The sequence below is a fragment of the Melanotaenia boesemani genome, chromosome 12, assembly GCF_017639745.1.
Source record: "Melanotaenia boesemani isolate fMelBoe1 chromosome 12, fMelBoe1.pri, whole genome shotgun sequence".
NCBI lineage: Eukaryota > Metazoa > Chordata > Actinopteri > Atheriniformes > Melanotaeniidae > Melanotaenia > Melanotaenia boesemani.
In genome coordinates, this window is record NC_055693.1 from 23,601,501 (window position 1) to 23,628,907 (window position 27,407).

A 27,407-nucleotide genomic window follows, 5' to 3' on the forward strand; every position below is an offset into this window, starting at 1 on the left:
ACTTTTCTGGCAGTTTTTCATCACCACAGTACAAGAACAGCAGGACATGTACACATACTAACTGAATTGCTGAAACTTACCTTTGGTTTAAAATCCAGTCACCAAGTCTGGCCAGAAATCTGAAACTTGACTGGTTGGCGGTGGAATTCAAGCACAAAGTAGCTTTTCCATTTGGGCTGCTTTTTACTCGACTCGATTTCACACATGGCCAAAAACAACTTTTTATTCCCATATAAAAGTTAAATTTGTATAAATTTGTATTTGTATCTCTAATTATAGGAAGTCTGCTTTACTTTTGCTGGTGAATTTCTGCATTTAATGGCCCATTTATTAGACATACGGCAGAACTCACTAAGTTATAGGTTACTCTGAACATTTCATCTGCTTACAGCCCAAGCCATTACTTGACTTTCTATTTACGTTTAAAAAAATATTAAGGTGACTACACAAATATCTAAAAAAAAAAAAGTATTAAATTTATCATAAATGACTTAAAATAACTGCAATTATTATGGTAACAGTGGCAAGAATCAAACTCTTATTGAACTTCCCCAGAAAGCCTCTTTATTCAGATTCAGAGTTAATGCCACAACTGTTGCATTGCCAATCAGAATCCCTGAGTCAGAATTAACTCAATTCAGTGGTTGTGCAATAATGCACATCATGCAAAAAGTAAGTGACTACAGTAAGAAACAATGAGTAATTACAAAGTCTGAAAAATGCTCTGTAAGCATAGTTTGTGACGTCAGCCTTCTGTGGTAGAAGGCGTTGCTGGAGGGCTCCAGTCGACATATCATAGTCGACAGCTCCACCGCGTCGACTATGATATTTGTAAACTGCAGCTGCAGGACGGCTCACATTGAATCGCCCTCCTGCGGTCCGTCAGCTGTACATTTGGTCATAGACTGAAATCAGGGCGCTGTCAGAAGAAAAGCATCTATGCCATTTTTTTTAACTAGGCGTTGCATTTACATTATGTACAGATTTGTACAGTTCACACATCCAGCAGTAATATATCCACAATGGTCTGTGGCTGTTTGATAGAATAACTGTCATTCAAATGGTCTATAGAGAAGCTACATACATCTCTATAACTTCTAAAAGTGAGCGTGACAATCATTTACAGCAGGATATGTACATATTTATAGTTTATAGATTCCCCACATGAAGTCCCACTTGACTAGATGGAATTGTGATGCATGAAGGTGGATGAATGCCAGTGTGCCTCGGTGAACATGGCTCTACTGATGAAGACATGGAAAGAGGAAACTCTCACAGCCACCGGTTTCAAACTGAGCTACACTCCTTTCACCTAAACGACACAGAAATTCACACAAATCCAAATAAGTCCAAGGAGTAAGAGTTTGCTTTGTGATTAAATCCTTTAATATTCTCAAGTGTTTAAATTGAAGAAAACATAAAAATAACTGTAGAAAACAAAACATAAGCTGATGCAAGAAGTGCCACTAACAGGATTTCTGGAGGTTTTAAAAAGTGGTTTGTCTAAAGTAGTCTCAATTTGTAGTCACTTTACAGTATTCAAAAATTTGGAAGAGGGGAAAAATGTTCACAGGTTGTTTCTCTACTATGGAAAAAAAAAACAAGTGTAAAACATTTTTTGCAAAAACTGATTTGAACCTTTCTGTCTTTTTAGTTTAAGTATGATTTTCACCCTGCATTCACATCAGAAGTTGTATGGAGATTTGGATTTAACGAAAACAGATCTTAATCCTCAGTTTGTCAAAAATCTGAACTGATGAAACTCAAAACTATCCTTGTGTAAAACAATGAAGACTGAACAGAATCTTCACAAGCAACTTGGCTCTATTTCTTTATGTTAAAACTTCATAGCAAGTTATAGTCCCAAAAACCTGCTATTGTCTTTTTTTTAAGTTTGTTGTAAAAACTTTCAAACCTTCACTACCACGTGGGTTAGCTTCTATATTTTCACACACAAAAAGGAAATATTTAAGCAGCGCTAATTAAGGCTTGCATGAAATCTGTCTGGATAGAGACGACTACAGAAAGAGAACGTACAACACACGTCACTGTTGAGGTGTAATGATCCCAGAATGTGATGTGGCAACAGGAGGGGGAGTAGAGAATGTTTTAAAAAAAAAAACACACACACACACATCCCACTCCACATTTTAGCTACCAATATGGACCAGAAAATGTGGCTTATTTCAGAGAGGGAAAAGACCTACTCCTGTACTGCAGCAGCCAACATTTAACTTGAGACACACCATCGACAGCCCGGTTGTAACTGCCTGCACATCGAGCTTTCTTTTCCTAGTGGCATTGTATGCAGTTGCAAGGACGCCTTTAACAAACCAACGCCTTTATAAGCGTGTTTTTCTTTTTTGTCCTATAAATAATTCACTTATTTTGGTAATCAAACCAAATAAATGCATGCTACTCCACCATGCATTGTTGTAATGAGAGGAAGAGGGCAAGTAGTCAAACAGAGGTGAGAGCCATTTTTTTGTTGTTTTTGTTTTAAAGGGGTGGCAAATAAGCAATCCCTTGCCTGAGCAAGCTTGTTTTAAGGCAAAGGTTGAAATATTACTACTACAGGCTATGCTAACAGCTGTGCAGCTACACGAAGACAGTTGGTGACCTCTATCTTGAAATCTGACTCCGCTGCCACTCATCTGCAGCAGCACAACAGTCACATCCGACAGTGAGTTGCATTTCAACGGTTGGAGGGGGTTAATTACGCCACATTTAGGAGATGGTCGGGTTAGAAGTGAATGTGGACATGAAAATAAACTCCTAAATGTGTACAGAAAGTAAAAACGGGATTTGGGAAATGGAGCCATTGGAAAAAGAATCTAAATGTAAGCATGTGCTCTGGTGCTGTGGGCTACAAATGAGACCTGTAACAGATGGTAGGTATCCTTGAAAAAGGACAGTTTTCACATTCAAGCCCTTGCTGTAATTAAACAGACACCAGCCTGTTTGAATCCAAGATGTTAGAGGGTCAGTACACCAAGGTCACAGGAGTCACATCATCATATCTTCACTGCATGCATGATTTGAGTTTATATTTAAAGGTCTTTTAATGAAAACTTCTGGTGAGAGCAAGCCACTTTTCACTGTTGGGGTTAAAATAATGAAAGATAGCCATGTCTCTCTCCAGAAACCATGTTCTAGCTGGTTGAACATCAATTCCCTTTTACATTCCACTGTTTTATGATAACTTCAGTACCATAAAAAAGTAAACCATTGTTTTTGGCGAAGCAGTACAACTCTGAGAGCCTGAAGATATAAAACCAATACCCATCTGTCTGGTGATACAGTGGGGCGGAGAGGGGGGGGTGCAAAATTTTGTATGATCTGAGTGAAGTGACCCAAATAAGAAAGACAGGCTGGGCCTCAAGGCACCGATTTCCATTACAAGTCCCCTTTAGTGAGAAAAGGGTTGGGGGACGTCCTGCATGCTGAAGACTGGTTTAAGAGGGGACAAACTACCCTGGATGGAGATTTGAGTTTAGAAAAAGACTGAAAATGGATTATATTGTGTTCCCACTCCCTGATTGGCTGATGACTGACAGGAAGTGAATGTAGGTGGTGCAGCTCAGAAAATAGGCTGAATGGTGGTCCATGTGACCTCAGACATGTTAGGAGCTTAACCTTGGGTGTTACTGAGAATTACCGGTACTTGAATGGGGGCTATGTGGATTAAGAAAGATGCGAGGATTACAGTACTGCATCTCTCCCCTCATGTTCTGTGTGACACCAGAGCTTGGACTTCACACCCTCTATTATTCTCCCCCACTTTAGTGCCATTAGAAATTTTTCCCTCCGGTGTCTGTTATGTTTTCACAGGTGGGTGTCCTCCCCCGGCCTGCCAACTGACCCGACAGTAGGAGAATGGAGCTGGGTAGGGGTGAGACACCGCGGGATGGCCGTACGCAAACAGCCTTACATGGGAGGGGGTTACACAGTTTTAGTTTTGTTTCTTGGGCCCCGGGTCGCCGTAACTGGAGCCTGTTTTCTTCACCTCAGTGACTCCGATGAGACGACGGATAGCTATGGAGGCTGGGGAGGGACAAAAAAAAAAAAAGAAGAGCAAAACAGTGGTGAATGAGTGCATGTATACAAAAGGTCAAACCACACAGGGCCTTTTCTCTTTAATTCAACATGAAAGCAGCTGCACCAGTTTTCATTCTGCAAGTTGCTAGTGTAGCTTTGACCTACCTATGATGAGGAAGATGATGAAGCCAATGATGAGGAGAGGGGAGCCGCTGACGACCACTCCACAAGCAAAGTTGATGAGGGGTGAAAGCAGAAGGGTGGCCCAAAACAGGAAGTTGAGCAGAGTCCATGGGCGTCGAGGGGGGATAATGGTGGGTCCAGGGAATTTGCCTTCTTTACTGTACATTTCTTGTAAGGCATCCTGGGGGGTGCAGAGAAAAACAAACTGCTGTATCTGAAGATGATAAATATAATCGCTTCATTTGAGTTTGTCAGAAAAGGGTGTGAATGTAGCTAATGTTCAATATACTTATTATTCTTAATTATATATCAGATTCATTCATTTACTGATTGAAATGCTGCCCTACAATTTTATTATATTTAATATAATTTTTCTTTATTATGATGATTATTATGATTGTGATAGCTTCCTGTAATCATCAGAGGGCTCTGCTGACCAATACAAGAGGATAAAAGGGATAATTTTTCTGATTCCTTCTGTTCAGACTCTGGATGGTTGCTTCCTTGTCCACTTACTTTCTCCTGGTAGAGCTTATGCAGCCAGTTGGCACACTCCTGCTCATCGTCTGGAATATCCTCCACAGGAAACCGCCTGAATGGGATCAAGTAAATGATTATACAGGAGTAGCAGAAACAGTTTTACATGTACAAATAAAGCAGTTAGTGAATAATCATGGCCAGCCAGCCTTGACAATCAGAATTACAGTTTTAATTTAGCTTAATAATCACAGTTGTCTGATTTAAAGGCTTCTTTAGAAGATGATATGTACTAATATTTTTTATTTTTTCTAGATTTCAGTACAAAACTAAAAATGCACTTATGGGCTGTAGTGGCAGCTTCTCGCCACTAGAGGGTATTAGGTGATGCTGCATCCACTCCATCTGATCTGCAAACTAAAGAATCCTTAAGCATTTTACCATTTTGCCTTTCATCATCTAATCTGAGCAAAATCAATAAAAAATTAATTTAAATTAGCATCGACAAGAAAGCTGTCTCTCTTCGTCTTCTAACCCAATTAGAGTATCTGATCATTAGAGCTTTTAAAGAGGCTTGCTTATATGGAGGTACTTGAGTCCAGCTGCTACATTCACTTTGATCGTTGAAGCACAAAATACAAAAAAAAGGAAGTCATTTATTCTTTTGTTATGTCTAATTATTGCAAACACTGAAATCTCAACAGAAAAAGGAGAGTATAAGTGGCACCCACGTAATTCTCATATCAGCTTTGTATTTCTTGCCATTGACGATGCCCAGGAGAGTGGGTGTCTGGTTGTCTTTGAAGTTAAGAGTCACATCATAAACAGCAGTAACTGTAATGGGGAGAAAAGCAGCTTTAAAACATATTTAAAAAGTGGCTTTTTTTTTTAAGCTAAGTGAGTTCAATGTGCACGTTTATAAACTCTACCTGTGCCCTTCAGACACTGCAGTGTTGTGGTGAACCCTTTGGTTCGGGGTAAGAGGTGATACTTGAGCTTAGGCAGGCCTTTACTCTCTGCAACCTGCATACTGATTTGGTGTTTCTTCTCTGTGAAGCGGGTGCCCTCGCAGTACAGCAGAAACTGTGGAGAGAAAAGAGCTGTGTTTACAGATCCATGCATACTTACCTACACACAGATATATATAATACGAAAATAGAATAAATCAAATCACAGGCTTTGGATGACCTCTTTTCTCTTCTCCCATCTACTGCTTGGTTAAAATACAGAGTTTGGGTCAGTGAAACGCTACACCAGAATAAAGGCCCCATCTCAACTTAGTGGTAATAAAGCAGACAGATCGATTGCGAATCAGACAAAATATACTTAAATTGAGGTGTAATTAAACAGACTGAAGATCTCAGAGGGATATTTAATCAGTTGTAGTGAACATCAACTTACACTTTGAGAAAAAATGAACAACAAACACAGACTGGCTCTCATCAGATAAGATGTGCATAAACAGAGTTTTATTTTTATATGAAGCAGAAAGTCTGGTACATGAAGTTCACCAGGGGAAAAAAAGTGTTATTACAACCTCGTGTTGAGATGTCAAACACATCTGAACCTGCTCTGAAATGGGAAGTGGAGGAGAAAGGAGAGGAGCTGCAGACTCAGTGTGCGCATCACAGTATTGCATACTGTCTGCAGAAGATTCTGACAGTAAAAATCCAACATTTCTATGCTAGTTATGTTTGCCTGCACTTAAAAAGCAAGTTAGAACGCCTGCCTCATCGACTTTTAATTTGAAGAGACGTGGATTTGAAGCCTCAGTCCAGTTTGAGAGGATATCTGCAAGTCCTCGCCATGAAAAAAATAGCCATTAGGAAAGGGCAAGACCCCTGCCAACAGCTGCAAACGACCTAGATCACACTGGTGCAGCCTTCAGGGCTATGACTTTCCAGCAACAGGTTAGCTGGTTAGTTGCAGGTTTCTCAAGTTCAGTCTTTTATTCTCAGTTCTAACTTAACCCAGAGTTTTATACACACACATATATAAAAGCTGTAATAGCAAAAATCATCCCTATCTCCCAATAGTAAAGAATCCTTTAAAAAATTCCTGGATTCAGATGGTGATCAGGTCACCTCCCAAAATGTAATCACTGGTTTATTTATTCAATATCTGACATTTTTTGAAAAATTATTCAAAATCCTTTAATAACTTTTTGAGTTATGTTGCTAACAGATAGACAGAAGCAGCTGAAAATTTAACCTCCACCAAGGCGGAAGTAATAAATCAGCTTATCTACGTTCTGCACTTTTATTTACTAACTTTATACTAACATTTCAACGCAAAGAGAATCAGAAGTTAGCTCTTCTGGGAGGTTGTTTTACAATCTTGTCTGGCCAACTGGGTTAGAGCTGAAAGCATGTGATGCAAAAGGCTGTCTAGATGCATGACTGCTAAAAAGTCTGAATGTACCTACCCACATATATTCAGGATAGTCTCGGAGCCTGTTCAGGCCTGTGAAGACAGTGTCTCGGTCCTCCTCCCACTTTCTTTTGCAGAAAACGATTTCTAGAAAGTACCAGGTCCAGCCAATTAGAGGAACCTTCAGTAGCTCATGTTTGGCCAGCACTTTTGAACTCTACAGAAGGAGAAAATGCACATGTTTTACTAATGAGGCTTTTCGTAATGGTGAAGTTATTAATGACCGCAAAGACAAGTGTGTGAGAATTTCCTCCAGCACTCAAGAGCGAAAGTCACAGTTTGTTGAGCAACTAACCCCTAAGACACCGTATCTTTCACACATGGTCCAGCCACAGAGGAAGTCAATTTCGTAGTTATGGTTGAGGATGATGATAACATGCTCCTTGCCAAACTTGTCCACCGTAGCCTGGTCGGTGTATAGGGTACATTCTGTGCCCGACCACCACTCCAGCAGCATCACCAGCTCTGCACAGACACACATTAGGAAGATGATGAAAATTCCTCCCCCTCCAGAATGAATAGTATTAAAGATTTTTATGATACCAACTGGAGGAAAACTATTCAGTTAGTGCGACAACCCCACTGAGTTTGATCAGAGATCTGTAGGAAGATTTCTGTTTTATTCCATTATTTTGGTGCAGTTTTTGTGCAATTCTTTTTTTTTTTTTTTTTACAAAACTTAATAACAGAGATTTGATGAAAAGTGACTATCAGGATTAAGTAAGAGCAGTAGAGTTATTTGTGTCATGGAGTTTAGAGTGTAAGTAGGCAAAAGTTCATCATCTGTGAGAGTCACTGTGGTGTTATGTCAGATGTGCATGTGACAAATGAAATATGCAGCCAGAACGCTGCAATGCATTTGGCAGACAGCCTAAAAAAACGGCTTAAATTTTGTTCATAAGAACCACTGCCTGCAGCATTTTGTCATTTTCACAGTTTAAAAAAAAAAAAACAGAATCATCTACTCACGGCTCCAGAGGGAGTAGGAGAGCCGGCAGTTGATTCTGCGGTAGAGCTGCCTGTTGATCGGCCAGAGGATGCAGGTGCACAGCTGAATGAAGTTTATGATGAGGCCGCTCACCACAAACACAAAGCCCATCAGCAGCTGCAGGATGAACAGGCTCTTCAGGTAGGCCAGCAGAGCCATGGCTGAGGAGCCTGGAGGGTTGAAGAGGCTCCTCTCTATACACCACGACCAACCTGACAGAGAGCAGAGCCACAATAATGACTACAACTCAGCGAAGATGTGGAAAGAGCACAAGAAGGGGGGGAAAAAAAAGAGAGGGGTGGCAGGCGAGCAGAGTGGCTAACAATTACATGTCGATAACACAGTGTTGACAGAAGGATGCGGCCTGTTTTGCTTGGCTGTGTTTCAGGGGAAACCTTATTTAAAAATTAAAAAAGACAAGTTGTTCTTACCACGGTGGAATTTCTTTACAAGCCGCGTTTACACGGTCCGTCGGCCAATACCACGGACCTGTGAAAGACAGCAGAGGAAAAAAGTTAGCACATTGCAGGCTGCAGCAAGAGTTTCAAATATGTCACCAGATAAAGACAGCGGTGATGTGAGATTAGAAATGGCCTTGATCACTCTGTGTGGGCGGTAAGTTAATAGGACGTCTTGCAAAGTAATGTGGCAAAATGGGTGAGATTTTGTTTCACTTGAGCTGATTTTAATCTGAACAGCATTGTTTTGCTGCAATGCTTTTTAAAAAAAAATCTATGACATGTAGGAAAATGAAACAGACTTAGTGCACAAACTCAACACATAACTCTATTCCAACAAAGGTGATAACATTTTAGTTTGTGACAATACGGAGAAGCAGATAAAAGCCAACCACCTCCACTGCAGCTCTTATATAAAATTTGACTATTAGCTGCTTTTCTCAGGTTTGCATTAATTCAAATGAAAGACAGTCTTCTGGACAGCTGGCCAAATTGAATGAGACATTACTATCTTGACAATAATGACAGCTGTGGTCCGTGAAGCTCTGCTAAGAGGCCAGACAGAGACCTCCATATTGGGCTGTGTGGACTTATAAAACCTCCGTTTTCCTCCTGCGGGTGAGCAAGACACCTGATTAGTTCTAGGTCAAGATGGGACAATCAGACCAAGAGTTCTGCAAAAAACTAAAGACCAGGTCCGATCTATTTGTGCAGCTGTGCTAAGCAGGTTGGGGTAGGCTGAATTTGAATAATATATCTACAATACTGAGTTAAAACAGCAGGAGCCCAAACTGGATGTCATCCAACATGGTTTACAGGTCATTGTAGACCGAATGGATCAAACTGGCAAAACATTAATATCTGGCATTTCTGTTTAACGTCCCAACTACTGTTTATTAGGACGACAACAGGTCAATAGGTTCTACTTGAACTGTTCCCACAATGACACCAAAGCCCATTAGAGTGTAGGTCAAGCCCGTTTTAACGCAGTTCTGGTGACCATTTTTAATCTGTAACCTGTGGACTGTTGGCCAAACCTCCACCTGCTGTGTTCTACATTATCTGTTTGAGGTTTTAAGAAATACATTAAAAACTATTTTAATTTAGTACAGTAAGTTAATTTTAATAAGATATCATAGATAATGTATTTATATAAAAACAATCCACAAATAGTTAAAAAAGGAATAAAAGATCATGGCCGTGATTATACAACTGACTGCAACATCAACATTTATAGTCGCCTCAAATCTTTGCCAAAACTGTCAGAAAACCAGCAAATAAACAATGTCGTATACTGTTTCCCTGTTTTCTAGACAACAAGGAAGATGCAAACACTGTGCAACTGTTGCATGTCCTAGTGACAACATTTTTCAGCTCAGACGTCTTGTTCAGTGTCTGAAAAACTTCTGGCTTTAGTTCAGGCACGATTGTCGGATACAAAGTGCACTGAATATGCAGTGTAGGAGCATAGACCCCTGCATGTGTAGCTTATTTAGGTTCATTATAAACCACAAGAAATTAAAACATTTCCAGACACTTTCACCTCAAGTCAACATTTTATTTAGTTTTAGGCAGTCTTAAAAAAAAAAAAAAAAAAACACAGTTTACACAAGGCCAGATTAATGAAGGGATGCAACAAGTCTGTTGCAATGTAATCAACCTCTCTCTCTCTCACACACTTAACACAATACAAACACTAATGAAGCTGCCTGCGTGCAAAGAAATAAAAAGCTTGCATTTAAATCCACTGAAGTTTATCTCAGAAGCTGTGAAATAACTGCTGTGTGTCTCATGTATCAACCAGAGCCTGAACATGCACAGATGTCTGTGCATTATGTTACAGGTGTGACCTTTGCTCATGCAGGATGAGAGTGAATGGGAGAGCGAAGTTGAATCACTGTATGTTTTATTTGTTGATGACTTAGCCAAAAAGCAGAGAGGCTATATCAGATTTTTTTGTGTTTTTAAGCAGCTTGAAAAGATAAAACAGATGTGCAACATGTAACAGGTTATAAAGCTCAGATGTAGTGGTGGTAAGGACATTTCTAGAATATTAGTCAGCCTTCATCTGGGATTTTTTTTGTATAGCATACATAATTTAATTGTATCACAGCCTTCATGTTTCCACCTTGATCCTGAAGTCATATATATTTAGCAACCACACAGAGAAACTGGTCATAAAACAACGTTAAAACATGCAACAAATACACATAATGTGTCGTGACAAACTAGCTTCAATATGAAATTCAACCAAAAGCATCAACCGGGTTTGAAAGAAAGGTTAGAGTTACTAGTTGTGCTTCTGTTTATTTCTTAAAGTGATAAATTTAATAATCGATTACTGAATGTATCCTCACAATTAGCCACCCTGGAAAAGTTTTATAAAAGCAGCCAACAGAGAAGTTCCCTGGCCAACTTCTGCTGTGGCAACGAACAGGGACTCACAAAGGAAGTCTGCCTGATATGTGATGAACTTTGTTCTCATCCCCCCCCCCCACAACTTCCCTCTCTGCTCCCACCTCTCCACATTCCTGAAATCATACTATGCAACCACAATCGGCCGTTAACAACTTTCAGGTTAGAATTTGTTTAAGGCTGCAAGCCAAGGCCTCGAAAAAGTGACAGAACCGCAGTTTCCTCACATTTTTAATATAGCTTAAATAAATAAGATTTAAGTTTTCATTTAGTACAAAAGTGTCTAAAATCAAAGAAAAACCAAAAAAGTCCTGAGGGCAAACTGCACTTCTGTGAATCAACCCGAGTCCTCTAGAACTGATTACATTTTAGGTTCAAGCGTCAATCAAATGAAAACCAGGAAAGACCAGAACATGTCGTTACACTTATTATTAACACCATTTCCACATTTTCTCAAACACACCTTTGAGACTTCTATGAAGCAATTTTTTTTCTTATCAGCTGACAGCATGGCTAAATGGGCTTATCTGCTGATTATCTCAGTTTACGCCTCTGACTCAACTTTTAAAATTTTACAAGGATTTATTCACTCTTACACACATGATAACAAGACTGCTGTGATGTTTATACATAAACATACGCTAATTAAATAACCCTATTAAGATAATTAAGGTAAACACCCAAGCAAGTGTAACTGTTTGGATCAGCATTCCAGGTCAGTCATTCAGATTATTAAGTTAGTACAAAAAAGAAGGTAAAATCCCCTTTTTAATCCAAATGCTCATATTTTACCACTTACCCATGAAGGCTTAATGAGAACTTTGAACTTATAGTAGCACCATGACGACATTATATTAAGAAATCTTTTTATGTCGTGTTGAAAGTACAGGTGATTTAACAAAAAGCAAAGACAAACATAAAAAGTTCATTTTAAAACTAAATATGTCTACAGAAACAGCTTGTAGAAGGTGCATAGGCCCAACCTGGAGGAAGATTAGTAATGCTGACCGAGTTAAAGCTGCTTAGAACTGGACAGCTGCTTCTGCTCTGGATCTGAATGCAGCTTCTACACAAACAAATAACCACTGCTTGTAATGAACTTTCAATAAACAAAATTATGCTGAAGTGTACATTTTTAAACACCACCAAGTGAAAACACAATTAATCGTGCTTTGCAGCTGCCCCATTTCTAGGATATTCATATCTAAAAACTTCATGTGGCTATGAAATGACTTTTGTTATACATGCTAATATTAGGTCCTGAAATTCTACACTAACTTTTTGAAGTTCCTCATAAATCACATAGCACTTATTTCAGCATGCTGCAGCAACACGCCAAACCGGCCCTCATGCATTTAACTTACCAGTAGACATAGTAGGCCATGGCCATGAACACCATTGCCCCACAAATCCCAGTGAAGATCATGACAGCGCTCTGATTTAGCATTTTGGCTTCTGGTATCTCAAAAAATCAAAGCCAGAATAAAAAAAAAAATCTAAAAAGTAAAAGGTCTGAAGAGTAGTTGACAGTCAGAGGCTGGTCTGCTTCATAGCCATGATAATCCCACAGAAAGAAAGCGGGAGATTATGATGATGACAGCGTAATACAGCCAAATCTCAGACCTGTTGGAGGAGCTGCCTGCCCAGCAAAAGAACGTTTCTGTTCAACCTAATGACCATAAGAAAAAAACTTAACATAACGAATGCATTTCCGCTGTGAACAAGTGCACAAAAATAAATAAATAAATAAATAGAGCTCAATAATAAATGCAAAGGAAGATGGCTTGAAAGATGGCTCACTTCTGGAAGGAAGGAGGCACACATGTAGGCACACAGGGTCTTGCTTGGATTCCCATCCTCTAATCCAGTGGATCAGATTAGTGCTGATTAGCAGGCTATGTGCACCCTGGATATGTCACAATTCATTAACATTAACAGAGAACAAGCCTGAGTTCTCTCTAGCCAGGGTGAAGTTGGCATCTGTTATGCTGAAGAAACAAGCCACAATGTAGATTTTCTTGATTCACTTTGCCATCAGCCACCTGTTGGTAACGCCTTAAATTAGCTAAGTGGTGATTTCCAAGGAATGATTAAGATGCTGTGCTTTCTGACTGGTGAAGTGTAATTAGCGATACATTATCCTAAAGCCTGGAAGTCAGAGATGTTTGCTGCCATGTCTGTCCTCTCTGTTTTTGACCGTAAGCTGTATAGAAAATGGTTTCCAGCAGCCATCCAAAATTATTACTAACAAGATTATAACAATCCATCAGACAGCAACAATCAAGGGTCAACCAAAGCAAGTCGATGAAAAGATTAAAGTGTATGCCTGAGGCCTTTCCACCAGACATAAAACCAAAAACAAATGGAGATAAAAATACACTGGAAGCCGAGCGATGAAGGTCATTCATGTTTCAAAGCTCAGTCCTCATATAGCAACAGTGTACGCCTCTGAACTGGTAATCAACCAAAGTTAACCCTTCGTATATAACCTGGATTCACTTCATATGACTAAAGCCAGTTGTTAATGTTAGTTGTAACAACAATTTAAAGCACAATTCAAAGATCCTTGTCCTTGAGTGATTACACAACAAGCAATGGGACTGGACATAATCTGGAAAAACTGGCAAAATATCATGAAAAATTCAGATACTCTGCCAAAGTAATCAGAAAAAGGTCCATTCCAAGAATTACAAAAAGTATTAAACAAATGGAGGTAAAACGTTGGCTGAAGCAGAAAGGCCTTGCGTCCCTAAGACACCATTCTAACCCTTTCAAGGCTGCATCGGCACTTTTGTAGAGCTGGACATACTAATAAGTGATGACTGATAAGACTCAAGGATACACGAGGTTCTTATTGCTGTAGTCAATGAATGGTGGGAGTAAAGACAAAAGGAGAAATTGTTATTGGGTGAAATTGTCCAACTGCTTTGTATAAACATCGATCTGAATATATATGCTCAAAAACAGATTGCATTTAACCACACAGTTACAGAAGTAATTAGGTTATTAGACCACACAATACTCTTTGATTAACATCAGAGACGTCATTGCTCAGATAACAGCTTATCAACATCATTATGCTTCAAAGTCCTATAGGGCAAAACTGTGCTTGATTAATAGATAACAAAGATCAATGGTTTACTATGTGTAGGCATGTGACTGCACTTTCTACCAAACACATCTTAACATCGATTATCACTGCAAAATATCTTTGGTGACGCAAATTACAATCTCAGTTTATTTATTTATATCATACTTTTATTAATCCCAACTGGGAAATTCTTTCACTGCATTAAACCCATCCTAGTTACTAGTAGCAGTGGGCTGCCAGGCCAGATTCCGGCACCCAGGGAGCAGTTGGGGGTTAAAGACCTTGCTCAGGGGCCCACAGTGGTTTTACCTCAGTTGCCAGCACGGGGACTTGAACCCAGGTTCTCTAGACCCAAGCCCACCTCTGTAACCACAAGGCAGTTAAAGTTTTGTTCCAATTTATTTGGCTTACTCCACAACATAATTAAGTTGCAGTAAATACTTTATCTGATTAAATTATGTGCAGCAGCCATTTGGGCTCTCTGAAGTCAGTATGATGGAAATAAGATTATTAAAATAGCTTATAAGAGTTATAATTACCTAAACTTAATGATAACAATTGCCCCTTGTCTTGAGTAATTTATATCCCACTTGTATTAAATAATTATTTTTAAAGTTAATGCGTACTTATCCAGCAGTACAGTATAAAAATATACCACTGTCAAATTCAGTTGCTCAGATGTTTACACATGAATGATGAGTTGCTGTACAACTGGTGGATCAACATGCCCTATCTAGGACTTTTATCTACATGTCAGCATGAACATGAACGTGCACAACCTTGTTATAATCACGAATAAACATCACTATATTTAATTTAACAGTGCCTGCATAAAAAGGACTAGAAGAAGAAGAAAGAGAAGAAACGAATGACGTTTATTTCACTTGACTGAGTCTTGTCGCGAGACTTTTAAGTTAGCTTAGCTCGTAGATGCACACTAAAATGAACTCCAGTAACCTTACGTCTGTGTGGTATGACAGCGGTGCGTAGGTCAACTGCGAGGCAGCTGCCACGCATGACGTACAGCGGGACAGAGAGCTAACATTATTATTGTTATTATTATTATTATTATTAACCCAGTAATACCCTTTTATCAGATCTGACATGCCTAACTGTGTGCTATTTTAGTCTCTTCACGTTAGTTTTATTCAGGAGCAAGAACGCTGCCCAAGTGCCTAACTGTCAGTTAACAGCTGGACTATTTGCACCAATGCGGCACTTCTGGCTTGGTAAATGCTCAGTAACAAACTATCCGTTGAATCCCTTCCCTCCAACCTCTGACAAACGCTTATCTTTGTACACACATGTCTTGACTGCGGCCGAAGTAGTGAGCTAGCCGCCCGGTTTATCTAAAGTTGCAGACACCAATCATTCGCCATGCGCACACTATGGAAAATATATGCACCTGTTCAGATAGTTCTGTGGATAACAATAAATGAGTGCTGGCTAGCTGACAAGTCTACATAAACCTAGCATTGCAACAACTGAGCAGGGCAGCATGATAGGGCAGCGTGCGCGGCTAACGGCAAATGTTAGCATGCTAACTTAGCAAAATCAGTATATCAACGGTAATAATTGCTTTTGGGGAAAGGGTGGAGTCGGTTTGCTTGTCTGTTCTCTTGCTAATGAATGGTAACTTTCCCCACATTAACTACTTCCTCCGCAAACAAGGGACCGGGTCTGACCTACACTAACTAGCCTGCTCACGTTAGCATCCAGTTTCAGTAACGGTACTTTAGACTTACCTGAAGATAATTCACTTGGGAGTCAAACGAGTCGGTAGAATATTTAGGTTTGTTTGCTTTCTGGCCTTCGGGGGGCGTAAAAATAATCTGCCAAAGATCGAGGCTTCGCTTCGTCCGTTTCGTGGAACGCAATAAAAACTTATAATGCGACTTGCACGAGCCCTATTGTTTGTCGGTTAAAGCCCCACATTTCCTCCGAGCTCATCTGAAGGTGGCAGGTCCTACATCCGGTCCGGCCCCTCATTAATTTTCACAGACAAATACAATATACAATCTGGATGAAACGGCGGACCTCTACAGCCCCGCACCGGTCTGCAAGTCATATTACATGTAATAGTAATGTACATTTGTTAGTAACCCCTTTGTTTGTTTTTGTCTAATTTTACTGATTCATTTGAAAACGCACAGTTCAGTGCATCAATGTAAAACAGTAGTCCACACTGCTTCTTCAACTTCTATTTCCCATGTACTCTTAACAGAGAAAGCATTTCTTTGTCTCACAAAAGGAAAATCTGGATCTTCATGTTCTAAGTTATTTAAAACAAAGTATTAACCACAGGCTTAAAGCACATAAAATAAATGAATAGATTTTATTGTCATATTTTAAAAAAATATATAAAATTAAATAAATAGATAAATAAAGAAGTCAGATTTGTGCGCATTATCTTCTCCATATAGAAGGAAACTTTCTGCTCAACGCTGTACATAAAAACATTTAGTTCAAGTTCAAGCCTTTCTTTCCCCAACTAATATGTAAAGAAATGGTATACGGATTTAACTATATTTTTTTTTCCTTGAACCCCAGCCTTACAAAGCTGTCTAACATTACATCACAAGTCTCACGCATACTCCTGTCTGCCGCCCTCTGCTGGTGTGTACGTAGAGCTGCACCTAAACCTGGAGGTCAGCAGGGGAGATCAGACACTTCTTGCTGAGACACTTCCTCTGTGGCCATCTGTGAGAGAGTCTGGATCATGGCATATTGCATTTTTTTACTCTTACTGAACAGAGTATGAAACATGAAGTATTTACTTTAAGAAAAATTGTACATATTCACAGAAACACATGGCTTCACCCATTTCATATTACCACCTGCATCCTAGCCTCAAATTATTTAACACAACCTAACTTTGTTGCTGTATTAAGGCTGCAGTTGGCCAGACGTTCTGGCCTGTCCGGCTATCTGGGCTAATGCTGGCTATTCTTATCGTGGATTAGTGCTGTGTCACCAAGCCCTAATCGCACAATGAAGTAAGCATCTAGCATAATAACAACAGACTTTGCCGTTTACCTTTCCTTTCTTTGCTCTTAAAAAAAACAAACAAAAAAAAAAAACAAAGACAAAAAACACTCTTTTTAAATGCAAGTATAAAATAAAATGCAATCATGCTACATCTGTAAATTTAGTATGAATTTAGGCAAAATCTCACACTAAACTCAGATTTTTCTCATATAGCGATATTCAGTGACCTCTTCAAACTGACTGATGTGAGGATTTCAAGTCTGTATCGTACAGAAGTTGCCATTTGTATGCAGGTGTAGGAAAATAACATCAAGGCACAACAGCTCCCTCATGTGAACACCTTTTTGAACCATGGCTCCTGCCAGCTCCTCCCAGACTTAGATTTAATAAACTTACATAAAAGAAGAGATTAGTGTTTCAAGAAAACTAATTAGAAGACTAATCTTGAAACATTATATGGAATGAAAAAAAAAAAACAACACAATTTCATTAAAAGATTAGTAATTTATTATCGTTTCTGTTCATATGATGCTCTGTAACAGAGTTCAATGTTTGGCACTTGGCTCTCTAACACTGTGTGAGCATCTGCTATCAGAGCAAAAAAACATTCACAACCAATGTTTTGCCTTTCTAACCCTGTTAAGGCTACACAGCGCGCTCTCTTGTACAGACCCTTGAGATATGACAACAGTAAAAATTAAGACCGTGACCATTAGTAAATCTATTAAAGATTATCTGTGCAAATACCTCAATTTGAGATGTTCAAGACATGAATCTAACACGTGACACACCTGCTAGTTCAAGAAAGCATTGCATAATTAAAAACTGGTGATTAAAAAAAGGAAAATTGATAAAAAGAACATTGAAATGTAAGCTTTTACCATGATTATCATTACAGTTACAATTTCTCTAAAATAAAACGGTGAAATCAGCTAAGATAATAAAACTAGATTATTGATAGTTTGCATAAGATGTTCAACATTTTAAGGGAGTTAGAATTACACATCTCAGGACTGAAAATTAATCTAATCATAATGAGTGAGGTGGTAGCACTTTTTGAAGTGATAGCACACCCAGGTGCATTAGAAACACATTGCATGCATTCATAAGGTTTTATCAAAATGATTTCAGAAAAATATGCATAATGCTTCTGCACTACGCATTCTGATCTAACACAGCATGTGTTAATGTCATTACAGACAGTATATTAGTGTGCTTATAATGCTCTGTGAGCAATGCACAAGGTAAATGTGACTAGTCCTGACTTACTGCAGTCAAAACAAGCAGATGCATGGTCATGCACACATCATCGGTTTTCTTTTCAGGAGATCTGCAACGAGCCATTTTATTTTCACTGTGTTAAGGAGGATTCAAGTACATTTTCGCCACCTTTTAACCTAATCACCGTTGTCTTTTTTGTTCTGAATAAAGGGCAAATGAAGTCTAGAGTCTACAGACACATATGGCAGTGATACCAGTGTGTTTGTGAGCAGAGTACATACAACACATCCTGTTGACCACTCCTAATACATTCTTATCCTCCTTCAGAGGTTATGTAAGGCAGACACATGTGACTGTCTTTTATGTGAAAAATCCTACAAGTGTCTGGGTGACTGGCCAGATTTGTACCAACACAATGTGAATGTTCCCAGAAGGCAGACAGTATACGGTCTTCAGTGCGATGGGTTATGCAGAACCTTAGCTTCCACTACAATGGTAGGACTCTCGATGTCGGCTTTGCTCTGGACCATCCTCAGCTCCAGCTGTGCAGGACTGGGCTTGTTCCCAAGACCAGCCATCTCTGAAAGAGAGAAAAAAAAGGACACCGGTTAAAGCACCAGGAAGCTTGAGTTCAGTTCAGCTCAGGTTACTATAAGAAAAGCAAACATTACTTGTTGACTTCCTTTTACATTGAAGCTCAATCATATCTGTGAAACAGCAGCATTAAAGGGAGACTGTTTGAAATAACGATGGTGTTAACCATCAGTTGCCGTATTACTGCTATTTCTGTAAATAGAGTGTCCTCGTCCAAGTAATAACTTGGAGACAAAATAGAGAGCTTTCATGCTGCAAAACACACACAGACCCTACCGTTGGCATAAGTGATGGTCCTCTTAATGACATGGTGGATGACTGAAACTGTTTTCTCACAGGCAGTCTGTGAGGAAAAAGAAAACAGGAAAAGGAAGAGGAGTAACAACATATTGAGTGGCATACAGAAACATCCAGTAAAGATTTCATTAGATTTTCACTGAAAACACACATGGCACCGACCTTCAGGTCCTTGGGGTGATGGTGAGTCCAGGCTAACAACATGGCAGCAAAGAGGTCTCCAGTCCCCACAAACACAGCATCAACTTTGGGAATGTCCAGGCAAATTTTTTGACTGGTACTGGTCCCATCTGGTTTCTCTGCAGAAACAAGGACAGACACAATGACCAGAGACCTAAACTCTACAAGGTTAATTACCTTAAAAGAGAGCATCCCATCCACCTAATTTATACACCATAACTTTTCCTGTTCACCTGCAGACTTGCAGCTGGGGCAACAACTGCTCTCCCACAGAGTTCAAAATTCAAGCCAAGCTAAATTAAATGACAAACTATCAGTGTTTATATAAGAAGGATGACGATCTGTGTGAGAAAAGGAGCTACTTTACTTATTTTTTGGCTCCCAAGTGCCACCAGAAACTGGTCCCCTCGTTTCGAGGGCAGGTCGGTACTAGTAAGGACCACAGTCTCTGGACCCATTTCATGAAGTAAGTCCATCACCTAAAAGAAAAGATAAGGCTTCATCTTCTCAAGCATCATGTTAAATCTAATTGCAGCAAACAGGAAATGTTTCTTATACTCACCTCAACAGCATCGCCCTCTGTGTGAATTTTCCTACCAGTTAGAAGCCTAGAGAAAACCCGAGAGTTACAGCGTGAGATTTTCCAGATCATACAGCACTACGTTAACCCATTTCCTCCTCTCTGTTCTTCAGAAACCTTTAAAAATGCACTTACTCTGCTTCAAACTGATTGGGGGTGAGGACCTCAGCCAAAGGCACTACTTTGTTCTTGTAAATTGGAAGCAGGTTTTCTGGAACATACTGAAACAAGAAACATTTCCTCCACTGTAGCCATCAACTGCTCTAACAAAATGTCAAACCATCCAAAGAGATGTTATAAATAATAATAATGATAAAAAACAAAATCTCTACAAATTAGTGGATACAATTTAATTTATTTTAAATATTTGCATCAGAAAAGGGAAATTATCCCAATGTAAAAGAAAAAAAAATTATTTAATACTTAAATAAAAACACATGGAGGTTTAGTGTCAGATGCTTACCATAGCACCTTGGTCTCCCATAACAGGATCACAAACTGGAGAAATAAAAACAACTTAAAACTAAGATTTGAAATCATATTTAACAAATACCGTCATTTATTTTTCTTATTTAAAATAATTTTCAAATAAAAAATCTAATCCAACACACCATATACCAAGCTGGGATTGGCCTTCTTCAGCTCCTGGATAATATCAACCACTGTCTCCAGGAAGGACGTGTCCCTGCTGTACCCTTAGGCACAGGAACCAGCGAGACAATCAAACAGCAGTAAAACTGTGTGTATTTCATGGACGTTGCCGTAAGTTAGTGCTACTGGTGTTTCGCCTCTTGCATCATGAAGCCACTTAAAAGTAACTACTTCATTATTATTCTTTTAAGTCAGCAAGAAGATGCTACTGATGTGACCATGTGTGGGATGCTGAACAGCAGTGTTTTCTAACCCTGATTCACTGCGCTCATTAACAGGTCAGGCTTGAGAACAAGCTGCTTCAACTTCATTTTCATTTGTTTGGACAGGACAATGTGAGTTAATGAACATCTTATAAAATATGCCGGATTATAGCTCACGGCTAATTTCCATCCGTTTTTCCCAAAAGATGTTAAATTAGAAAAACAGGAAAATTATACAGTTGGTTAAAAAAAAAGCAACAATCAATAAAATAAAAAATATTAATACATATAAAAGTCCTGTTGTAAAAGAAAAATGGCCCTGACACGCCTCAGACAACATTTAGTGTGTTTAAAAATCATAGAGTGGAGGAACATTTTAGCTGCACTCTCAGTTAAGCCGTTTCTGATATATCAGAAGTTTTGAAGATTAAAACAGTTCTTGTGTTTGTTCATGAGTTTTGAATGACAGTGTAGGATCTATAACACCAAGATATTCAAATTCAACATCAAGGTCCACCCCATTCAGCAAGATGTTAGACCGTATCACCCCGAGATGATGTTTGGTCAGCAGGAAGCCATGAGCCAAAGAAGATAATGCATGCTCAAGCCTTAAACTCACCTGTAAGAATGTAGTCATAGTGGTTCACCTTATTGAGCTTGATGCCTTCATACAACACATTAAGCTCCTCTGCGGTCAGTACTTGTCCCTTCCAGTGGGAGTAGCCTGAGAACAGAGTAGATGGGTCATCTTGCAGTTTAAATGTTGAGTGGATTCAAACTAAGAACAACAAAAAAAGCATGTTCTTTCATTCTGATGCAACATATAAAGACACTAAAAGGAAATTTACTGACTTTAAATTTTGATATTTTGAGGATAAATGAGTGACTATGGCACAAATTCTCTCTTTTCAAACTGATAAAACCATTTTTTTCTGCATCAGTGCTGTTGTGCAATTCTCCCGAGTGCATGTTTTTCTTCTCTTTGGTCTGTCTATCCAACCCCCCCAAAAACCTCTCTGTGGTGCTGAGAGGCAGGAGAGGCCGCCAAAGACTGAATAGCAACCTTGTATCCTGGCTGCCAGCTCCCTCCTTTCTTTGTCTCCCCTTCACTGTGAATCCAGAATAAACCCGCAGAAGCTGTTCTGACTGCAAATGACTGCACACAAAATGGACATGCAAACACAATTCGGCACACTGGAGGATCAAGTTCATACCAAGACCAGGTTTTACCCTGAATGCACCTCCAGACGAAGGCTTGCAGCAAAGTAGAAGCATGTGGTGTGCTTACAGAGGGGGATGTGTACACTACTGCTGCCTCCACTGAAAGTGGACATTTAGGAATATAAATGTTTACAGATGCTTTTCAAACTATACAAAAGGATTATTGTCTCACACTTTTGTCATTTAGGCCAAATCTTCTAAACTAATTAGCTTCCTCGTTTCAAAAAGTAGAAGTATAAACTGATTCAAGTGATCCCTGTGTAAATGTCTCCTGCCCCTGTGGTGGAAGCACATTCCTCACATACTTTAACACGTGAACCACAGATAATAATCCTATCATCTCTGCGTGTGCTTTGAGCCCCCCCACTTGTTTCACTGTGTTCTTGTTTTTCCTAATGGAACAGTAAGAAGCATCTCAGCTTTCTAACAGTGTGACGGTGATACCAGATATCCGTGGAATAAGGATGACCTCAGTTTCTATCCAACATGCATTAGTAAGCATTTTATTTTTCTCAAAGTTAATTAATCAGCATTTTTTGGGAAACACAGAAGTGCTTTCCAAAGTCAACTCTAAAAACAGTCAAATTAATTCTTCCAATATCTGTATAACACTTTTTTTAATCTAAAAGCACAGCAATAACATGGAAATTTAGTTTAAAATCTTTGAGGAATCAACAGGTACCCTTAGAAAAAGGGTAAATGATTTTAAATGACTTGTGTCAATCATTCATCTGACAGACATAAAACTTTGTGGGTGTTGGGGAGTTGAATGAGTGCAGTGTTGAGCTTGACAACATTTAAATGAGAGGTATAAAATTTGTCGGGTTAAAATTTGGGTTATAGTGTAGCTTATGTGTACCTTGTTGCCAGGCAACATTATTAAAGGCACTTTGACTCCACAGAGGACTTTATGAGTCTAATGCACAATAACATGCATTAATTACAGAATGGTATTTAATGGTGCAATAATACTTTAGAGAGACATTAAGGGTCCCCATATAACAGGGTTTTTCTCTTTTTTTCTTCCTCCAGGAAAGATTGTGATCACTAATATCTTTAGTAACTTGTCATAATAACTGATAAGATATATACAAGCAGAAAGAAGGAAAATATTGGCATAAAAAAATTGAAGGCAATATCTGTTATTGAAATCTCTAAGTTTTAAGTATGATTTAGATGATCTGAACATGTAATTTAGAACAAAAAAAGTAAGTTAATGATGAAAAAAAATAACGAATAATAAAAAAATGAATAAAATAGTAAAGAATGTATCAGCTGGAGCTCAGCAAACTTTTAATGGTTAAATACATGTGGTCATTATGGCGCAGAAACCTTAGAGAGATTAGTTTTTTTTTTTTTTTAAGTGGGGTTGAATAGTATTTAGGAATGGTTAGTGTCCTACTTGCAGTATACAGATGTCAAGAGTGCTCTCAGTTGGGCGAATCAAAAGTTTTCCTGATGGGCAAGCTAAATCTAAGAAGTTACCATAAATCTTTGCAGACTGCTCCACTTTTGCATCAGAACGGTTAATGTCACAATTTCTCCTCAACTCAAGAACATCCATGTTACTACACAACTCCTAATGGACCCATGATGATCAGCAGCAGGATACACTGCAGGTGTCACCTTTTCAATGATTGTCTTAATCAGAGTCATAAACAGAAATGTTAACCACCTCCAGTTATTCATTTAAGTCTTTTTTTACGTAGCCATTTTACATCACCAGGCAATCTGCACTGTCTCTTTGGGAAAAGTTCCCAAATCAGGAATCTTATGTCATTTATATTAAAAATCTGGGTCAAGTTCTCTTTATTTTGGAACATACTTTATTTAAATAAAGTTCTTGATGGATTTAAAATTAATCTCTGGTTGATTTTTATGTTTTCGTAGCTAATTTTTATTTAAATTATGTAAGCATTTACTGTGCAATAAAGTCTTTGCATCATGTGACAAAGTCTAGTGTCAGAGTCCAACCCCTTGCTGCGAGTTAAACTTGAGAGGTGAAGAAGATTAACTTCAGGTTTTCTTTAAAACAGTATCTGAGTCCACGTGTTTGGACCTGACGGAAAGAGAAATGTATTTCACTAAGTCAGATAAAACATACATATAGAGTATAATTAAAGGTTTCTTACTAAAAAGCGAAAAAAGTAAATGATCTTTTTCTTCAACATGAGGATGAGGAGTTTGACTTGGGAGTGAAAGGTATATTTACCCAATATAAACATGTGGTGACTTGCTTCATATTGATGTTCACATTTGTTTACGTTTCACAAGTATGGTGGGAGAGGAAGCTCTGAATACGATGCTCAGTGTGTTTTTTTCTCCGACTCAGCTCCTTTTGTTTACTGAACCACAGTTTGGACCTTCTGATTTCTGGGAACTCAGTGGGTTTTAGCCAAGGACAACAGGTGGGATTGTGTAGACATTTCCAGTCCGAGGGAATGACTTTTCTCTGTTTGCCTCAGTGTTGTTAAATTATAAAAAAAATAATAATAAACATTGCCTAATAATATATGGGAACATATACACACTATAAGTGTTGTTTTTATGTGAGATATTCAAGGCTGATTCAACATCAGAATAATCTTTTGTTTTTTATATAATACATTCTTTATATAGTCCATGGGCCAGACTAGATTTCGGTACCACTCAAGGTGGCAAAATCTGGCAACAATTTTTGAAAAGGTACCTGTGAGTATTTCAGTTTTTGTTATTTGTGCCAGTATTGTTCCTCCTTCTCACAATGCTCAAATAAAGACTACAGTTTAGGCGAAAATTGAGGAAAAATAATATTTGTTGATAGTTTGAAGACTCCATGTGACTTCTGTGTTGATTAGACAGATGCAAAACTGAGTTTAAATGAAAGCTCTGACACTACTCTTTAAAATACTACCAAAGATGTCCTCTTGAAAGATGAGTAAGGGTCTGGAAAATGAGTATTAAGCAGAATATGCACCAGCGCCTAGAATCCATTTTCTTGTAGGGAGTGATTAACTTCATGTGCTGATAACTGTGACAAAGCTACCACTTTGGACAGGTTATCATACCATTCTATTCTATTTAGCAGACACTTTTATCCAAAGCAACTTACATTTGAGAGTAAGAACAACAAAAGCAAGAATTCAAACATCAAAGATGGGACATCATAATTAAGTGGTAGTCAGATTCCTGTGAGTCCAGTTGGACCCAGGTGCTGTCATGTAGTGCTAGAGGCAGTGCATATAATATATATATATATATATATATATATATATATATATTGGTAAGTCATTTTGTTTAAATACAAGATCACGATTCCATCAAACAATATCAATTTGGGCATAAGTGCACACTACCTATTCAGTTCTTGGTTGAGCCAAAGAGCTGGACAAATCTTTCTAACTCATTCTGTTGAGTAGAAGAGTTAAGCTAAGGTAGAAGAGTTAATATACCAAAATATAATCTATAGACATGTACCTTTTCAAAAATTGTTGCCAGATTTTGCCACCTTGAGTGGTACCAATAAGTGAAATTTTGGACTTTGACCCATGGCCTAATAAGAAAAAGGAGCACAAAACAGCATTGAGACCGATCATCACTTCGACCTATAAGCTCTAAAGTGCACTTTAAATGGTCCAGTTTAATAAATATGGATACAGCTATTGGTATAAATGGCAAATTGCAACAAACTTAATATTCTTAAAATGTAAGTAAGAAAAAATAAAAAAAAATAAAAAATAGAATGAACATCTGGGCTACTATAGTAACATGCTAGTACATTATACACAGGCAGGTAGAAGGACTCTGCTCATTTGAATGAAGGTTTGCTCTAACAGTTATTTTTGTATAAAATTTTAAAGAACAGTGAACTGAATTTCTGTCAGTAGATTGCCTTAAATCTTACATGTTGAAATTATAAGATGGAAAGTGAGCCAATCTACTTTGTGAATATGAATTAAAAACAGCCCTCAGCCAACCTGTGTGATTGGAGAACTGCACAGAGTTGATGGAGTCCACTTCAAAGCCCAGCACCTGAGAACAGAGAACCGAGGCAGCTGTGAAAACAAACTACAGCATCTATGTAAAACCAAGTCAGAATAAGCTTATGAATTTCACTTAATTTTTAAATTGTTCTCTAATTTTCGAGTCAATTTCACAACATGACATGTAGTAAAGAAACTAAATAAAGGAAAAAAACTAAAACGAAAAGTGCAAAAGTGTCTCAGGAAGTTGTTCCACCTTGAAATAATGTTCACACTCATCAAACCAATCAGTGACCCTTTAATCCATCTGAATGGGGCACTGTTTTCTGGTTAGGTAACCAAGTTAGGAAATGTGACATAATCGTGTTTTGTTTCAAATGTTATCTCTGCAAACCATTAAACGCATCATGTTTGCACTGTGCAATTTCAATAACTAAAATGACAACATACACTTATTGCAAAATAATACATCTAAAAATGTCAACACACAGAAGCGCAGAAATTTTAGTGACTCGTTTTAAGGAAATTAAGAAGCATTTCAGAAATACGTACAACTTTCATAGAAGTGTTTCATATCTGTAGCTAAATGGAGTCTAGTTGAGAATAACTAGAGACAGTCATGTCACGCGACTTCGTGCAGAATGTCAGTGACATTTTAATTGCATTCACAGCACGTTAAGCACTGTTTTTAGATTAAGGTATCAAGTTTAGAGGTTTATCTATAATAATAATAATAATAATAATAATGAGTTGTTATAGAGAACAATTTAAATTGACAGATCAGGAAGTCTCGTTCAAACCCCTACAGATCTTTCCCGTGGTTTTCATTGTGATTTCTACCCCCATTTCCTCCCTTTTCACACAACACTGGCCTACTGTAAACTAGCCACCAAAATATAAAGTCCATTTCTACTCACCTGCAGTGGGAATGTTGCCGACTTGTTCCCTACGTATCCCCTGACAACATGACTCTGAATGGACAGCACGCGACACTCCATTACCGCAGTTTGCGTTAAAAACACTCAACAGAGACCGTAATCGGAATTTAGCCTAAAACCTGCATTAAAATGTGTACACGTTCTGACACCCTGAAACTTAGCAAATGAGAAGTAAGTCTAGCACTGAAGGGCATAAGCGGCGTTGCTGATTGGGACATTTATAGCTTTTCTTCAGGCACCTAAAAGGACACCCGGTATGCTGCATTCAAAGGATAGACAGAAAATGGAAAAAATGAGCTCTCTACCAGAGAAAAAGAGATAGCTGTACGTTATAACTATTTAAAAGAGCGTTTTACGCTTCAGTAAGATGGAAGTGTGGACATTGTATTGGATATAATCAAGGTATTATTTAACAAAATGATTTTTCTCTTGAAATGTAGTTCCTTAGTAAGAAAGAACACTACACACTTGCTCACTGGTAGGGCTCAACAG

The 27,407-nt window shown here is 38.5% G+C and overlaps 2 protein-coding genes across 2 annotated transcripts; both read right to left on the reverse strand.

Annotated features, from left to right (window-relative positions):
- Positions 1-1,375: 1,375 nt before the first annotated feature.
- Positions 1,376-16,047, reverse strand: agpat3 (1-acylglycerol-3-phosphate O-acyltransferase 3). The gene is made up of 10 exons (XM_042001027.1): positions 15,826-16,047; positions 8,548-8,605; positions 8,098-8,328; positions 7,424-7,593; positions 7,124-7,285; positions 5,628-5,781; positions 5,430-5,532; positions 4,738-4,813; positions 4,204-4,402; positions 1,376-4,044 (listed from the first exon to the last, which is right to left on the reverse strand). Exons 3-10 carry the CDS (start codon positions 8,273-8,275, stop codon positions 3,953-3,955), a joined length of 1,134 nt encoding a protein of 377 aa, XP_041856961.1. The 5' UTR covers positions 8,276-8,328; positions 8,548-8,605; positions 15,826-16,047; the 3' UTR covers positions 1,376-3,952.
- A 1,931-nt stretch (positions 16,048-17,978) lies between these two features.
- Positions 17,979-27,168, reverse strand: LOC121649907 (pyridoxal kinase-like). Its single transcript, XM_042001028.1, has 11 exons — positions 26,895-27,168; positions 25,972-26,026; positions 21,414-21,518; positions 20,552-20,635; positions 20,404-20,438; positions 20,076-20,161; positions 19,923-19,968; positions 19,728-19,839; positions 19,343-19,479; positions 19,160-19,226; positions 17,979-18,869 (listed from the first exon to the last, which is right to left on the reverse strand). The coding sequence occupies exons 1-11, from the start codon at positions 26,973-26,975 to the stop codon at positions 18,742-18,744; spliced, it is 936 nt and encodes a 311-aa protein (XP_041856962.1). The 5' UTR covers positions 26,976-27,168; the 3' UTR covers positions 17,979-18,741.
- Positions 27,169-27,407: the final 239 nt, after the last annotated feature.